General features: G+C 45.7%; 1 protein-coding gene across 1 annotated transcript in view; it reads left to right on the top strand.

Annotated features, from left to right (window-relative positions):
* Window positions 1–18,436, top strand: part of Cacna2d3 (calcium voltage-gated channel auxiliary subunit alpha2delta 3) — an 811,541-nt gene that overhangs the window by 637,180 nt on the left and 155,925 nt on the right. The window contains exons 19-25 of the mRNA XM_051140839.1: window positions 4,223–4,294; window positions 4,562–4,623; window positions 5,952–6,019; window positions 11,096–11,141; window positions 11,307–11,404; window positions 13,846–13,939; window positions 17,318–17,413. Coding sequence (XP_050996796.1) covers window positions 4,223–4,294; window positions 4,562–4,623; window positions 5,952–6,019; window positions 11,096–11,141; window positions 11,307–11,404; window positions 13,846–13,939; window positions 17,318–17,413 — 536 coding nt within the window. The remainder of the gene's footprint in view (window positions 1–4,222; window positions 4,295–4,561; window positions 4,624–5,951; window positions 6,020–11,095; window positions 11,142–11,306; window positions 11,405–13,845; window positions 13,940–17,317; window positions 17,414–18,436) is intronic.

The raw sequence follows: 18,436 nt of genomic DNA, 5'->3' as shown, positions 1-18,436 counted from the left end.
AGATTGTGTAGAGTTCCTTGTAAAATACCAGCGTTTTTGAGAGCTGGCTGTGGTTTGACCAGGATGTGTAGATCTTTTATTTTCCTATAGCCCTGACTAACTGCCCATAGACTGGGGGGCTATCTTGTTCTGAACTCTGTATCAGTGATATAGCCGCAGCCCTATGGATACCATCTCTAATCCAACTGGAACCCATGCTGTTGCAATGTAAACCTTTCTCCTAGTCCCCTCTGGAAACCTACAATTCTTCTCGTGGTCAGTCTCTTGGAAAGTTTCTCCAGAAACCATTCTGCCCAAAGTCCTATGAGGATCTTACACTGGGGCATATTCTAGACCTTTGGTCACATACTCACAAGACCTTTGGTTGCATATTTTATTCTTCTTTACACAATCTTCCAATTTTCTGAATCTCATGCTTGGTCCTTTGAACCCTGGCACCTAGACAGCCCAAGCTCATATGTAAAGGAAGAGGACTTGTGGCTCTCTGTGCTTGCCGTCTTCACGTGCTGGTTGAATACTTTCTTGGTAAAGAAACAGTTGTTTACCTGCCCTGCCTCACATCCCTCCCATCTGCCCACTTGGTTAGGTGACTTATAAGTACAGGTATGGAAGAACAGGCTATCTGTGCCTCTGGAAATTGAAGGCTTTGTCCTAACATGGTCAAGAATTCACTACCAGGACAATGGGATATCCACAATCTGCAGTTACCACTACATCTTCTGGGGAAACTTCCCCTAGTGTGCTCTGCCTAAGAGTGCAGAGCAGCAGGCCTCTATTGGAATGAGCATCCTGCCTTAACTGGATCATGGTAGTAGGAAGCAGGTACTTCGATGGGTACCACTAGCTGAGGATCCCCAAGGGCTCCAGGGAAGCACATGTGAGCTAGGTGTCCGGGTGTATCCCAGAGGCTGGAGAGAGTAATCACTGGCTAAATGTTTATGTCCCTAGAAGAGGTTTTGCCTTTCATGGTATCCATCTCATTGTGATGAAAACTGCCTCCGTAGCCACCGCATGTCGCACTTAGAGATATGTCTGATAGGGAACAAAAAAGGTACCATATCCATTGACTTCCTTGACTTGCCTTTCTTCGGGTGTGTTAGGTCAAGCATCTTTGCATGTGATTTTTAATGACAGCATAATCAACTAACATACAGACACACACAAAATTATTTTAAACTTTCTGCTGCCAAGCCATTTTCATTTTTCCCCCCAGCTGTTTATGATTATAAATCCAGGCAGTGGCAAGTTCAAAGGCTGCTCAGAGAAGCACCAGCGGCCATACTTTCCCCACTCTCTGTGGGGAAGATATGATTGTTATAGCTCATCACTTTCATCTGAGCTCCATGGTGGATCTCCCTCATGTGTGGGTGCCACTGGCTTCTAGCATGATTACATGCAAGGAATCCATTATAGTGCACAGACCATTGAGATAGAAGAGTGGCTTTGCTAGAATGTTCCAGCCTCACAACATGCATTTCAACCACCAGTCTCTTTTTTCCTCTGATAATGAAGACAGAATACAATCTTCCTGTGGGTTCTGGGTCCCAGGGATTGAAGTATATAGAAGAGCTATTGGGAAGGTACAACCACAGACCATGGCAGAGTGTGTGTGTGTGTGTGTGTGTGTGTGTGTGTGTGTGTGTGTGTGTGTACTATATGCATGAAAAAACCCTTTGAAGAGTCAGAGGTGGTTTGAGCTGCCCATTGAGGATACTAGGAACCAAACTCAGAACCTCTGCTAGAGTCATAAGTATTCCTAAGCACTGAGCTATCTTTACAGCCCCAGGAGCTTGGACCTAAGAGTTCATTAGAGAGCCTGTGATTACTTGGGCAAGCTTCTTAGCCCAAGGCCTCAGTTTCTGCCCTGGTCAAGGAGGTACAGAAACAGAAATACAGAAAATGTTTCTGTACCTTTTAGACTTAGTGTCTGACCCACAGGAAGGGCTCAGTCAACATAGCTATCAGCCATAGCAACTTCCCAATAGTCTGATGACTATAGCTTAGAAGGCCTGAAGGAGTTTTGGGTTCAGGTGGCTTCACCTAGCATCATCTTTGATTAGACAAATGACAGAAGAAGACATCAAGATACAAAGAGATCAAAGAACAGCCCCCTAAGTGTCAGGGAGGAGATCCTAGCTAACTTGGGGTTAGCTGATGCCCCACATTGTCCCTTTTCAGTCTATCCAACTCATTGGGAGTTGGGAGCAGTAACTGAAAATCTGCAGAGATGTAGAGATAGGGGAGGTATCACCAAACTCACCCAAGGGCTCTGACCAGTGAAGAAAGCAAATGAAATTTGTGGAGACAGGAAGTACAGAGGCGTCCTCAGCATAAGGGGCATTTTTCATGTAGCTCATGGTCAAGGCAGCTGGAAAAAATGTTGGTGAGAAGTTAGACATCAGTATCCAGGAAACCGGAGCTTGAGTTCGGATCTCCTTAGCTGGCAGGAGGCACATGACACCCCACACACAGGTGAGGAAGATGACTGTGAAGAAGAGGGTGACAGTGACAGTGCCTCTGGTGACAGTGGTGATGAGGAGGGAGGGAAGCCAAGGCAAGGGGAGCAGTTAGTGTGTACGGGGCACCACTCCACTCCTTACTACAACCGTGTGAGATGGGTGCTGTGCTCAGTTCTGTTTGGCAGAAGAGGAAACTGAGGCACAGAGAAAGTAATGATCTGCCTGTGATCATGAATCCCTGTCTCTAGAGCCTGTTTCTAAGTGACAGAATTCTGGCCTTCCTCACAAGGAGAGCATATTTCCATTGTAAGACTGGAATAACTGTCAAAACCTTTGCCTCCAGAGGACATTGGTGACCCTGGCCTTAGTCTCTCCCTGGCTCATGTTAATTGTTCTCTGCTAGTGAGGTGGGGATGGGGGTTGGGGAAATAGGGAGATGGGGGATGGGGTGGGCTGGCAAGGAGAGGCTGACCTAATCTCTGACTTGCCTGGGGAACTTGAGAGGGGAAGGTCCCAAATGGCTTTAGGCAGGCACCAGAAAGAGGAAAAATGAAAACCATGTTAAAGATAAAGCGAGCCTGTTCTTAAGAGTTAGAAAGTAGACTTAATTAGGACCGGCTCTCTCCATCCAAAACCACAAAAGTTAAAATGGGAAAATATTTCCAGAAATGCCCATTATGTGTTGTTAAAAAATATCTAAAGTTAAAATATATGTTTTATTTTATACATGCCTCCAGCTAAAAATTATGCTTTTACTCTCTCTCTCACAGAAGATGGGAATGTGAACCCAAATCTAGACAGCCCTGAATCAAATTTGGGGTGCTTGCAAGCCCTGCAGTTTTCTATCAGCCCCATCTCACTCAAGCTCCTCAAAGGAGGAAAGAGAGGAAAGAAATTAAAAACAAAAAGCAAAACAAAACCCTGAAGGGCAGACAGAAAAAGAACAGTTCCCTTGTGCGCTGGCACGTCAGCCTTTGTTCCCATCCCACTAAATGGCCTTTCCTGTCACATCCCTTGCTGCCCATGAAGGCACATCCTTCATCACCCAGTCTGCTGTCCTCCTCTGAACTCCTGGAAGGCCACAGTAATTAGATGAGGTCAGCCGGGGGGGGGGGGGGCAGGGAAGTTGGCTCCAAGGTGGGACCTCCAAAACTCAGAGCAGGGTCAGCACTGTTCACTGTCTTGTCAGCGAGTCCGTTAATTGGGTGAGCATCTGAAGCCTGTTCATGCTATGGAAAGGGTTACCGTCTCCCCAGTGCCCCCACCCCTTTTAAACTACTGTTTAGAAAAACGTCTTTAAACTTGATTATCTTTTGAAAAATGATTTTCTTCGTGACAAATCGGTACCCTTTTTTGAAAATCAACTCAGCCCCCCCCCCCCCCCCCCCCCCCGAGACACTCTCATTTGTTGATAGTTTTAGCAGATTGTCTGGAGTTCATTCTCTGACCTCTGGGCCCATCAACATTCTGAGGCTGCTCTTGTTGCTGCCCCAAGGGGTTCACTTTTGTACCCCAAATTAGAGTTGAAAGTCATTTGTCCTTGTTCACCCCCTCCCACTGTCCAGGAGCGTCAGAGGAGCTGGTGTCTTTCCTGAAGAGCTGACTTATGAGTTCTGTATGGGATATGCAGCCTTATCTGGAGAAATATAAAGGCTTGGTAGGACTCCGGGCTGGACTTTATACAGGGGACTTCTGTGGCCAGGCACCCAAAGACATGAAAACCCAGGAAGGCATTGACTTCCGATTTTATTTTCTTGTTCTAGTTACGAAATGCCATGGTGAATCGGAAGACTGGGAAATTCTCCATGGAGGTGAAGAAGACCGTGGACAAAGGGGTACCTTTTTCTCAAACATTCTTGCCACTTCATTAAACGAACCACTGTGAAAAATTAGCTTTGAAGGTTCTATCTGGAATAAATATCTTTCGCTGAGCTCATTTCTCTCTTGTCTTTACTTATCTCAAAGGAGATTCATGTAGTACTATTATTAACCAGATCACAGTGTGTCCATTTATTTTTGTTGGTTTCTGAAACGTCATCTAGCAGACTAACCTTGTTTTTTGTTTGTTTTTTTTTCTCTATGACTTTTCCCCCCCGATCTAGAAACGGGTTTTGGTGATGACAAATGACTACTATTATACAGACATCAAGGGTACTCCTTTCAGGTAGAGCTGCTATAACCATGGACATTCCATCAGACCTATCAGTGTGTTTGTACCCAACCTGCTGGCCTCTCAGAGCTCACCATCTGAGGATCACAAACACCCTGCCCAAAGGCTGGAAAGAGTGAGGAAGGGGCTTTGCCCAGGCTGCCTTTTGTCTTTGTTCTACAAGGGGGAAGATGGTCCAGGCCCACCCTCAGCAGCCCGTCAGTTGCCACAGCTTGGCATCCCATCCCCAACACAAAATCTCTGGGGTTCCCACCAAGGGTTGGGGAGACCAGTTCAGAGGCTCACCAGGTTTTTCACCATCTCACTTTGCTACTTCCCAAGACCCATTTCACCTTTTTATTTTCATAACTCAGTAATCCTGCAGGTGGCATTTCATCCCCACTTTGTGCTTCTGTTCCAAATTTCCTCAGTGTTCTTCTGTGTTGTCTCTCTGTTACAGTCAAAAAAAAAAAAAAAAAAAAAAAGACTGCCTCATGGCCTGCTTTCAGATGTATATGGAACATTCTGAAGTTGCCTGCTACTGTGAATTCAATGTCGTTAGGACAAAACAAACCCAACTTATTTTAGTAGGGTTGCTTTATGCTGGTATCTCTTAGAGCTAAGGGGGAAGTTAACTAGTATAAATTAATCTGAAAAACAAAATCTAGCGTCATTGTCACCCTCTTGCCAAGGGTTATGAGCAGATGCAATATGGAACCAAGAGGAATCAGGGAACACACGAGCCACTAAATGGCTTTGCCAAATGAAGAGACTGTTTTAGGAAAAACCAATGGCTTACTGTATGCCAAAACAGAGAGGCATTTAAATCAAGCTAATAAGAATGTGGGAAAGCTGCTAGACTGGGAAATAGACCCCACTAAAAAAGCCAGCCACATGGTCCTGCTGCTGCGTTTGAGTGTCATTGCAGTTCTGGGTATTTCCTTTGAGGACTTTTTCTGGGGTTTAGGAATCTTTGCCTAAGATCAGAGCAGAGGTGTGTAAGGTAGTAGCAAGGAGCAGGGTGTGTGGCCTTGGGAGGACATCCAGGGAGGGCTTCTTGGAGGGGCAAGCTGTTGGCCACAAATCTCGCAAACACAACAGCAGCCAGTTGCCGCTGGCATTTCCAATCAGAAATGACTTTGAAGCAGCTGCTTGAGACTAAGAAAAACCAACACCCACTATAATCAGTGAGGTTTTTGAAAGTAAACTGTTGGAAAAATTGTTTACAGAACATGAAATGGAAATGTGAAAATGGAAAATAAATAAAAAAAAAAAAAATGCTGCCCACAAGTCTATTCCAGTCAGTGCCCTGACTTCAAGGTTTACTTTGTTTCTCTGCACAGTTTAGGTGTGGCGCTCTCCAGGGGCCATGGGAAATACTTCTTCCGAGGGAATGTAACCATTGAAGAAGGTAAGGAGCAAACGTGCGTTGGCATATCCTTGGGTGTGGGCAGGAAGTCCCAGGGCCAGCTCCGAGACAACCGATGACTGAGTGTGACCTTCAAGCCTCTGGCTAGTGACTTAGGCACTTGACTCAAACCATTGCCCTCTTGGTGCTTCTTTTCTTGCCAATTTTGGGGCTTTTCTGAATGGTGGGAACCCCAGCCAGTGGCTTGCTTCATTATATTCTTTTACCCATAAAGTTGTGGAGGCAAATTGTAAGAGTCTCACACCACCTTTATTCTTCTCATTACATTCAGTGCTGGAGGAAGGACTAAATTAATGTTAACAACTCAAATGTAGGGAGGAGCAGTGCAAAGAAAGATCTGGAAGCCTTTGCTTTTTCAACAAATTGGTTTTATGTTATCCTTTGCCAAGGGCACTGTGACCACTGAAGAGGCTGACAGAGGCTGGGGGGTGGAAGTACATATGTGACTCTAAGATCGTCCATCGTCATATAGCACAGGTGCACAGTGACCCTCACAAGCCCCAGTCACCCCAAATCTGTACAGCATAAAGTTACTGTCATAGAAATTTTCCCTTACATCCCCAACAACCCACTAATCCTAACAGTTACCACTTCCAATATTTTTGAATATTTGGAAGTAGGCGAACATGATATTTAAAGGGCTCTTATTCTAGAAATGACTTTGAAAATGCATTTGCTTAGCCTGACTTCTAGGGTCACATCCATCTGCCAATTGGCCTTGCACTGCTTCCCAGGCATTTTTTCTCCTCCTCCTCCTCGTCATCCTCCTCCTCCTCCTCCTTCTTCTTCTTCTAACAAAGAGCTATGATGGCTGTTGGAGCAGAAGGGAGAGTAGAGGCCTCCACTGGGTACTGGGCAGAAGCAAGGATACACATCCAAGAGCCAAACATGGTTGTTCTTCTCAAAGATACATAAGAGAACACCAGTCAACCTTGTGACCTGGACAAGATATATTCTAAAGGATGTGGTCTTACAAGCCAGGTTTCACCTTGGAGAATTTTCTAGTTCCATGGGCTATGTGTAGTTTTGAGGGCACCAGGGCCCCTGAAGCAATAAAATTCATGTCCAAGCCGTGAGATAAAACTGAGAAAATGAGTCATGGTCAGAACAAAAAGAGAGGTCTTTAATGGATCAATTGCCTCTCCTGTGTCTGTCCAGTTAGCCTGTCCGTCCTTTGCTTTCCCTCTCCTGTCTGTCTTTCCGTCTTTGTCTCTGTCTGTCTCTGGCTCTGTCTGTCTGTCTGTCTCTCCCTTTCCTCTGCCCCCTCCTTCCGTCCTCTGTCTTCTGCTCTCCCTCTTCTCTCTGGCTTTCTCTCCTGCACACAATGGTCTTTGCTGTGGTCTTTTGGACCATTTCTCTGGTCACTATCTTCTTCCTGTGTGTTCCACAGCTGTTAGGCTGAGCCTTCACATTGAGGGAATTTCAGAACTAAGCAAGAAATTAGCTTGAATACTCAGCAAGGGGGAGAGTGTCTGGTTATCCACACAAATGAGATCAGATCTTCCTCTCTCCGTGGGTCCTTTGTAAATAAAAGGACTCTGCCCTGTCAGCTTGCTGAGTAGAAGAGCCCAGGAAAGCTTCTTTCCCTGGGGCTGCTAGCCAAAAGCTCATCAGCTGTGAGAGCTTTGGCCTGATCATAGCTCCCTTCTGTCCCTGGAGTGGAAAGTTCTTTGAGGATGTTACCTTCCCGTGCGTAAGGGGGTTCTGTAGTTAGGAAGGCTCCTCCGTAGGATGACCATGCTCTTCACATGCTTTGCCAGTGCTGGCTGCTACCAAGATAATGAACAGGAATTTACTCAGAGTTGTAAGAAGTCAGGGCTGAGGGTTTAGCTCAGAGGTAGAGTACTGGCCTAGCAGGTACCACACCCTGGGTTCAGTACCCAGCATCCCTGAAACAGTGTTGAAGACTGAAGCCCGAGCTGGTCTTTCTGAGGATGCTGTTTATTCAGAGATTCCTTTGGCATGCTGCTTCTTTTCATCTAATTATGCACAATGATTACTGAATAACTTGGGCACATGTTATTACTCTCAGCTTCGCTGGGTATGGTTTTATTAAGTGAAGGATCAAAACTAGAGGGGAAAAGACCAGAGGAATATTTATATTTGTTTGGTATCCAAGAATTCAGAGAAGAAACAATAGTGAGACTCGCCTCTTGGGTCTCATCTCTGGGGTCTGGTCTGTGAGACTGAAGCAGGGAGAGCTTCATGGCATGGGGGGTGCATAGGAGGGTGGAGGTGGGGGTGACTAAACACAGCAGTGAGAGAAGGGAATATGGTTGACACCTTCAACTCAGCATCCTGGGAAAGTACAGCCCACAGCCAGGCCTCTGCTCTTGTCACTCCTATAGTGAGCATTCTCCCTGACATAACCATGCTTCCCATGCCTCTTTGCGAAGCTTTCCCTAATCACTATAGGCAGAACTGATGCTGAATGAAGCTTTCCCATCACTGCCCTCCCTGCCCCTCAGGATGCTTTCCTTTCATCCACTACCAACAGGTATGCTCTATACTCAAATTCCAACCTTGTCTGTGTCACTCCTGCCACTAGAAAGTACATTCCACAAAGGCAAGTTGTTTGGTTCATTGCAATGTTCTCAGCATCTATCATAGGCTTGTACCTGCCTCGGGAAAAATACTGACGGAAGTGAGGAAGAGAAGGAAGCAGGAAGTGAGGAAGAGAAGGAAGCAGGAAGTGAGGAGAAGAGAGGGGGAGAAGGAGGGAGAAAACAAGGAAGGAAAGAAGGGAGAGAAAGGTCAGAGAGAGAGAGAAAAAGAGGAGAGAGAGAGAGAAAAAGAGAGAGAGAGAGGAGAGGAGAAAGAGGAGAGAGAGAGGAGAGAGGGAGAGGGGGAGAGAGAGAGCGAGAGAGAGAGAAGGGAGAGGAGAGAGGAGAGAGAGAGGGAGAGAGAGAGGGAGAGAGAGAGGGGAGAGAGAGAGGGGGGAAGAGGAGAGGAGGAGGAGAGAGGAAAGAAGAGGAAGGGGAGAAGAGCGGAGAGAAGAAAGAGGAGGAGAGAGGGAGGGGAGGAGGAGAGAGGAGAGGAGGAGAAGAGGGGAGAGGAAAGAGAGGAGAAAGAAAGAGGAAGGGAGAAAGGAAGGGAGAGAGAAGAGAGGAGAGAAGAGGAGAGAGAGAGAGAGAGAGAGAGAGAGAGAGAGAGAGAGAGAGAGAGAGAGAGAGAGAGGGAGAATATACATTGATTGCCATGGGGACTAATCACTAATTCAACCGTCTTGTAGAATATATCCTGGATAGGAAAGTTGATATAACTCAAGGGTTGATATAATATTTCCAAGGTAGACAACCTGTGTTTAGCAGCCTCCTTCCCATGGAATTGAGCAATATTATGTGGCAGAGCTAGTATTTTATACACCTGCCTTTGGCATGAGAATTGGAGTATATTTTTTTAAAAATATTTATTTATTTATTTATTTATTTATTTATTTATTTATTTATTATGTATACAGTATTATGCCTTCATGTACTGCATGCCAGAAGAGGGCGCCAGATCTCATTGTGGATGGTTGTGAGCCACCATGTGGTTGCAGGGAATTGAACTCATGACCTCTGGAAGAGCAGTCAGTTCTCTTAATCACTCAGCCATCTCTCCAGCCCCGAATTTGGAGTATATTTGAGAAACTGACTCCCTGGAACATTTTGTAAACATCATCAAAGCACCTAAGCATATTTAGGAATGTTTCTCTGCAGATGGCCTATGGAAATCAGTGAAAGGGTGGACTCCACAGAGTCTTAGCAATTGGTGTTGCTGTATCAGACTTCCTGAGGCTAAGTACCCTGTAAAAAGTTTAGAGGCTTAAAGTTCAGCACAACATGGTAAAGACAGAAAGTAGTATCACTGTGTATAGTAGGGCCACTAGTACAAGTGAGAGAGCAAGAGGCCCATTCCTCTGACTGCTGTATTAATGTCTTCAGAAGGTAGTAACCAAATTACCTAATCATTTTTTTCATTAAGCCATACTCTTTCCAGTTCTCACCCTCAGTGGGAGAGGATGTGCTTAGTCCTACTGTGGCTTGAGGTGCCAGTGTGGGTTGGTACATCTTGGGAGCCTCTCCTTCTCTAAGAAGAAGGAAAGTGGGTAATGGAGGGAGTGCATGAGGGTAGCACTGGGAGGACAAGAGGGAGGGGCCTGGGATCAGTCTGTAAAGTGATTTAAAAAAAAAAAGGGTGACTGTTTGGCAACTTCATATGTTTACCTCTGTTCTAAGTTACATACTTATATTCAGATTTATTTTAAAAATATTTATGTTTTAATAAAGTTTTATCTAACTAAATAAAATAAGCATACTGAAAAGTTCCCATCTTGGTAATGCTGTCTTATTGAGGTTCAAGTTCCCAACACACACACACACACACACACACACACACACACACACACACACACACACACACACAAACACATACACACCCTTTGGAAACAAAACCATATCAAAACCATAGCACATATCAGGAAGCCTGAGGTATTCTGAAAACTTGTAGCTTCAATGTCAGCCTCCACTCTGCTAACTACTTTTCTAGACAGATGACTCACTTTCATATAGGATCCTGTAACAACTACTAGCATTTTTCCCCCTGGTTGAAAATAATTGAGTATTGACAATCTCATATCATTCAACCTATAATGTCACTCTCATAACTGTGTGACTATAGCATTCTTGCTTTACACATACAGAAAATATGGAGATGTAGGCCTGTTAGCATCACACAGGGTCAAATGGCCTGGCCCAGTTCTCAGTTCTGACTTCATACAGCTCCAGAATCTGTCCTCCTAGCCATCCTATTAGAAATAGCCTTTATTTTCATGATGTTGGGCTTTCTCTGGGATGAATAGAACGAGGATGTGGCAGTGCTGGCCACAGTAAGGTAAAAGAGTTGTCATGGTTGACTTTGTACACGAGTCCAGAAGCCTTGTTCCCCGGCATATCCCTTTGGAGTTGATCTCTACTGTGGCTTCACCTCATCACAAGCCGTCCTAGAGTATTTGAGGTCTACAGAAAGAGGAGAAGAGTGATGCTTACTCAACAATGCTTTGCCCTTGACTTGCAGGCCTGCATGACCTAGAGCATCCAGATGTGTCCTTGGCAGATGAATGGTAAGACCCCAGTAGTCCTTCATTGACTTCAGGATGTGTTGCCCTCTTTGTTGTCTACTTGTTTGCCCTCTTACCCAGCTTTCCTGGTCCAAATACAAATGGGGGGGGGTGTGAGAAGCCATGAATATTCATATGTTCTCCTTTGGGACCCTGTCACATTCCTAGGTCCTACTGCAACACTGACCTGCACCCAGAGCACCGCCATCTGTCTCAGCTGGAAGCTATTAAGCTCTACCTCAAAGGCAAAGAGCCTCTACTTCAGTGTGAGTGGTCTCTCAAAGCATGCCTGTGGGTTGGGGGGAGGCAGGCGGGGGTAGAAGCTGGCAGCTGCTGGGGAGCCTCAGGTTTCAAGAGCCAGCTGTGTTTTCCTCCAGCTTCCCAGTCATATTACACCCAGCCAAATCTCTTCCTGCAGGAAAGCGTGAAAGTGTAGGTGATGGCCACAGTATTCTTAACCCCATTGTGAAGTATTGTTAAGTACTCCTAACCATCTAGTTAAGCAACTGGGTAATATGGAGATGCTATTAGTGGGCAGAGACTGCACATCTCTGCTAGTCCAGTCTCCCTATTCTACAAATAAGGAAATAAGGCTGGCCAAAGAATTACCTCCTGCAAGGTCATTACCTAGTCTCATGGATCCTCAAGAGTGGACAATACAACCAGCATCTGTTGCCTCTCCTTCCATTCCTACCATTGGCCCTTGGAAATGCTCTGTGAAAAATAAACAGCTGATGACTGTGGCCAAGGGGTAAGGAGGGGGAAACATCACCCCCCCACACACACACACACTCAAGAACAGCAGCGTTGGGTGCAAACCCTCCCCAATACAAGATAGTTACAATAGCTGCCACTTAAACAGAGGGAGTCCCTAGAAGGAAGCCGGGCACCTGCTCCCTCCTCAGTAAGGATCACTTGTCAACCATGGGAAACCTGTTTGACATGTGGTGTCTGATAGAATAACCACAGCAATCGCAGCAGAGGTGTGTGGAGATTCTCCAGCTGTGCAGTGACAGTTTCATGGGCTGGGCTTGCTTTTAGGGTTATCCTGTTAGGGAAAGGATCAGATGGTCAACAGATGAGTCTGGCTTTTCATTTCTTTGAACTTGTTAATTATTACATTTAAAAGACAGATCTCAAACGTGGAGAGATTATGAAAATGCATTTTAATTTCAGCTTATTTTAAAAATTATTTTTTATGTGTATGGATGTTTTGCCCACATGCATACTTCTGCGCCACCTTAGTGTCTGGTACCCACAGAGGCCAGTAGAGAGCACTGGGTCCCTGAAACTGGAGTTACAAGTGGTCGTGGAGCCATGATATAGGTGCTTAGAATCAAACCTGGCGAGTGGCCGTGTGCTGAGCTGTCTCGCCAGCTCTGAATTCACCTTTTAACCAACACTTCACTTCTTAACGTGCTGTGATGTTTGCTTCAGGGGCTTCTTAAGGAAGAAGCATCCTAGCTAGGACTGGAGTCTTTGCACAGTCCTGCCCTATCCCCTCTCCTTCCCTGAAAGAACAACTTTCCTGTGTTTGTTCATTATTCTCATGTCTTCCTCATATCATTGCTGCTTAAGTAGGTGTTCATGATCAGAGTATGGCTTTCTTTTCATTATCCTCTATATTAAACCATATATATATATGCTATCCCAAATCCCAAATCTGAAAAAATGCCTAAGCAGAGATAGTGACACCACAAAATGCAGAAAATCGCCTTGTTGTTTGCAATCATATCCAGACTTTATGTCTGAGGCATATATGAAAACATGAATTTTGTGTTAATGCCCATGTCCTAGCCCCATGTCACAGTATGTATGCCAAATATTATAAAATCCCCCAAAGCCTGAACTCTGAGCTACTTTTGGTATCAAACAATACAGATAAGGGCCCCTTAGGGTATAGATGCACTGATACATTACATGAATGACTACATATGATAGAGTACTTTATAGACACATGTACAACTCACTTTTACTCCTCATATGAAGTTTATTTGTATGGATCATTTATCTCCATTGAGTTTGTTTGCCTTATCCACAGGATCCCACTATCTTTCTGACAGTGTATGAAATTGTTCATAGAGTATTTACCTTTCATCCTTTCTGCTGGTCTGCCTCTAAGACTCTCCTAGACTCATGATCTCCTACCAGGCAGTCCCTTCTACAGATCTCTGCCCAACAGCTTTTTGGATAGAGACAGCTCTCTCCCTTTAAAATGAGGAAAAGTCTGAAGCGGAAGAAGCCTCCTTCTATGAGTTCCCATAATTATCAGCTGTGGCATCCCATTCTCATACACTGCTGAATGCAGAGTGCTGACAAAGGCATGGCTGTGCATGAGGACCAGAGGCAGCGTGGCTAGACCCAGCTTGCCCAGGAGTTATGGCTTCCCATATCCAAAATTAGGGCTCAGCCTGCTGGCCCCGGCATAAACTGGGAGCTGGGAAGAGAGCAGAGAAACTGTGGTGTGGGACACCCAAGCCCTTCTTCTTGCTACTGGCTAGTCTTGCTGCTTGGGGCCCAGTGGTATTACCGGTGTATCAGGTGTCATACTGTTTTATATCTTTAGTCAGTAAGGAATTAACTCATAAAGCAACACCTTGAATAATAATTGAGCCCATTGACACCTCAGCCCCCCCCCCATGAACCTCTATGGTACTCTTCTTTGGAGCCTAGCCAGAACCTGCTTGTCTTCTGTCCCTCCCAACAGGTGACAAAGAATTGATCCAAGAAGTCCTTTTTGATGCTGTGGTGAGCGCCCCAATTGAAGCCTATTGGACCAGCCTGGCCCTCAACAAGTCTGAGTGAGTGGCTGCATGTGTCCCCCTTTGTGGCCATGTCTGCACAAGCTCCAAAATATGGTTATGGTTTAAGGAACTAAACCATTTTAGGAGCCTGGCGTTAAAGTTCTTTAATTTCCCCCTAAGCTCCTAACCACAGAAGCTAGGGCAGAGGAGCGGCGCGGGCTTGGATGGCAGGTTCCTGGGCTTGACATGTAATTTGTTGAGTTTTAACATTACATGAAATTCAGTATGTGGAGGTAGGGTGACACTTCCGAGGGAGGTAGGGGGGTGGGGGAGGAAGGAGCTTCCTGCCTTGCCACAGCACCCCCTCTCTGCCCCCCCCCAACAGCCAGGCTGGAGTAACTTGGGAGGAAGCCAGACAAAGTTGTGAAAAGGCTGGGAAAGGAATAACTCTCTTTTCAGTGGGGTGTCAGTTACTGCCCTGTGGTTTTCTATCTGAAGTGGAGGAAGGGGTGCAGAAATCAAAAGTAGTTGATGTCAAAAACTTGGGCTAGCACTGTGCCAATGGCTTGTCCTTGGATGATGATGATGATTATTATTATTATTATTATTATTATTATTATTTTTACTATTTACTTTCCCTAGAACCTGAAGTGGTATTCAGTTTCCTTTAGGTTCCTATTTGCAAGTTTCTTCCTTTGTTTTGACCGTCCTCTCTATTACGTGTATCGTTCATTCTGCTTTCCTTGCCATTCGTTCGTTCATTCATGCATCGAGTGTGTGCGTGCTGTGTGTACCAGCCAGGCAATACGGAGGCAGAAGTTACCCAGACACAAGACAGACAGTGATCGCCCTCATGGCTTCTGTGACATGTGAAGCCACTTACACTTGTAATAACCACAGTGAAGGCAGAAGTAAAGGCAGGGAGACGGTGTAATAACCACAGTGAAGGCAGAAGTAAAGGCAGGGAGACGGCGGCAAGGCAAAGAGTAGATGGGGAGTCAGCACAGGTCAAGGGGCGAATGGAACTTCAGGAAGAGGAACTGGCAGGACCCAGAGCCATGAGGTGAGAAAATACTCCACACATTTGAAGAATTTGAGATTGCTGAGAAATGTGGGGCTCAGGGGCAGGGAGTGGTATCAGATGATGACAGGATGCTGTCATGAGCTGGGTGGTGCCGGGCCTTGAGGGTCACAGTAGAGGTTTTAGAATTTTATTTTTAAATTTATTATATTATCATTAATTATCATCAATTATTTATTATTATTATTATTATTGCAGTGGTGGGGATTGAACTGAGTACGTGGCACATATTAGGCAAATGTTTGATCACTGAGCAGTGTTCCCCACCCTCAAGATTTTGGATTTTATATTAAGAATATTAGAAAACCATTGAAGGCTTTTAAGAGAGAGAATATGACAAACATATCTGCTTTTTAAAAAATATAAAAACAACCTCTCTGGGGTAACAGCAGTACAGGCTCTGTGACATCCATGTATCTGTCATACATACCAGGACAGAGGGCACAAAAAGACGAAGCCCATGTATAGCTTGCTTCAGAGGTTGGGGGAATGGGGGGTGGGGATGAGGGTGGGGAGGCTGAGCCTCCCACTTTCATTACCAGATTGCTGCAGTGAGTAATTGGGAAGATAGAGTTGTTTTACAGCATAGAATATAAGGAGGGAGAAGCAGACTCTGGGCAGACATGGCCAGAGCCTTTGCAGCCATGGAGGTGTAGCCTCGCCAGGGAAAACTTCATGTGGTCAGTATAGCCCTCCTTGAGGGCTCCAAGGAGAGGTGACATGCCCATATTCTTTGGACTGTCCCCTTACCTGCATAGATCATATTCCTTACAAGGTTAGGAAAGAATCAAAGCCTAGCCTAGGGTTTCTTTCTCTCACAAATAGGTAAATGTTTCTTTTAGGGTCTTATGAAACTCTGAATGTGGAGCAAAGATTGTTAACTCGTTTCACACACGTGCTACAGATTTCACAAATGGTAGATTGTCCTATTGTCGACATCTATAACTGACTGAATAACCTTCCAAATTGGGGTAGGCTACAAACAGAGCCAAATGCATCGTGTTAGTTTTTACTCACCCCTCATATACTTACAGGTGGTACTGGCCACCTTGTCTACTGTCAAAGTCTAGGACATCAACAGCTCTATATTGAAGAATGACACAGGCAGTGCTTTGGCACAGATTGCCATTAGCATCTAAGATAGAGAAACAGTACCAGAATTGCCATCAGGTTCATAATTTGCATGTTGGAGAAATTGTGTTTGTGAGAAACGACTTTTCCTTTTCACAAAGAAGAATCATATGTTTAAGTCTCCTAAAGAACATGTGCAGATGCTCAATGTGCTCTGGAAGATGAAACACTGTTGTAATAAGTGTCCTTTACAGAGACAATTGCTGGAGTTGCCATGTGTGACACTCTTTAGAGGGGACATGGGAAGAAGCCACTTGTTTTGTTTGTTGTTTTTTGTTTTTTGTTTTTTTTTTTGCAGCTCTCATTGCTTTACGTGAACACTGGACAGAAGCAAGCAAAGTGATAAAGGGTTTCCCTTGGCTCACAGTTTCAGAGAGTTCAGTTCATAGTCACTTGGCCCCATGTGTTTGTGCAGAGCATCATAATGCCAAGAGCAAGTGGCAGGGGACAGCTCGTCACTTCATGGAAAATAAAAGAGAAGGGAGGAGGAGGGGAAGGGAAAGGAAAGGAGGGGCCAGGGACAAGATTCTCCTATAGCTCTTCCTCCGGTGATTTTTTTCCACCACCTAGGTCCATCCTCCTGAAGTTTCTAGAACTTCCCAAAATAGCACCACCACCTGGGGATCATGTCCCCAGGACATGAACTTTTTGGGGAATAGTTTGTAAACATTTACTCATCTCTTTGGGAATGGTTTTGAGAATAAGCTCTGTGCTCTAGTCAAAGCTATAAATCTTTCCCAGCTGTATAGACTCCCAGGCTGTGGGGTACTACAAAGTTGGTTCCATGGCTCCCACTTCTTGTTTCCTTCCGCAGGGAAGACCCAAGTGGCAGCCTCAAGACCAGAAACACACTTACTAGCATGACAGGAAAACCACACCCTGTGGATATCATCCCATCTCTCCTCTAAGCATCAGGCTGCGGTCTCTAGGCTTGTACCAAGAACCCTGAGACGAGAGATGCTTATGGTCGGAAATGCGTTTTTTCTTGCTTGTGCTGTATTTGTCTTTTCATGCGAGCTGCGTCAGAAATAAGAGTTGGTCGTCTGGCCTCGGCGTATGCGTGGATGCGTACATGTTCGCCTGTGTGAGTTTCCCTGGCGACTTTTTAAAGTTCAGGTTTCAAAGCTGCCGTTGTGTCAAGCATCCTGTGAGTCTTGAGATGTAAAAGCCGTTATCTGCTTACTGTCTAGAAGCACCCCTTGACATCTGCTGTTCTGTTTCAGGAATTCTGACAAGGGTGTAGAAGTCGCCTTCCTCGGCACTCGCACAGGCCTTTCAAGAATCAACCTGTTCGTGGGGTCTGAACAGCTCACCAATCAGTAAGTCGGAGGGCCCCTCTGCAGGGCCCTGGTGAACTCCTCAAAGCAGAGATTCCAAAGGGGCATGTTTCATTTCTTAAGGTTTGGGCCACCTAAAGCCTGCTGGGAGTCTTCTCTCTTCTACCATGGGGCCCCCAGTGCATGTGTTCACCTGTCAGTTGGCCCTCCCACAGCCCTTTGTTCCTCAAACTCACTGGCTTCTGTCCACTGTCCGGGAGTCCTCTCCTGCTTGGTGAGTCATTTAGGACTTAACTTGGGACACGATACAGCTGCTGGAGAACAGCTGGAGGAAAGGATGGGCTAGGCTCCTGACTGCTGACCAGGGCACTCAGATGTCCGGAAACTCTCCCCAGGAATTACTGCCAGGGTCTCAGGTCATTTGTTTATGTTATAATAAGCCCCTGCACCTCCATAGACAGCTTGAGAGGACACAGAGCCTCTGGCCCAGACAGAGGTGGGCTCTCTGAAGGTACCAGCACGGAAAGTACCAGACCACTGTCTCCACGTAGTTCCCAAGAGACCTCAGGGAACAGGGACCAGCAGTTAACTGGATGGAGCAGCCAGCTGTGTCTCCAGGCATGCTCAGTCCTGATACTCGAAGGACTTCAAGTCCTTGACATCAGATGGGTGCTTCACCAGCATGGGCCAACAGTCTGAGTCTTTCCTAAGTTTATGAATAACATCTTTTTCAATCTATTTTCTCTGACACAGGGGCATTGTTAGGTCAGGGAGAAATGGGGGCCTGAGATTCAGCAAAATCAGATGTGTTTAATAACTGAGTTCAGAGGTTTTTGCAGCAAACATTGCACACTGGACATTCAGGGGCAGTGGTCAATCCACACTGTGGCCATGAGTTTGAGAGGGGCTGACCCTTGGAGTCTCCTGGGGTGGTGGGGGTTGGGGAGAGATGCTCCCTTCCCTCAAGGTCCAGTGCAGCACTGTTCCTTCTTGCTAGATGGGATCCTGGCACCAGCCACATCTGGCAAATGGTACATGGGTCCCATTGTAGATGTTTGATGAGAT

Source organism: Acomys russatus, chromosome 3 (genome assembly GCF_903995435.1).
Source record: "Acomys russatus chromosome 3, mAcoRus1.1, whole genome shotgun sequence".
NCBI lineage: Eukaryota > Metazoa > Chordata > Mammalia > Rodentia > Muridae > Acomys > Acomys russatus.
This window is presented reverse-complemented; position numbering and strand designations above follow the sequence as displayed.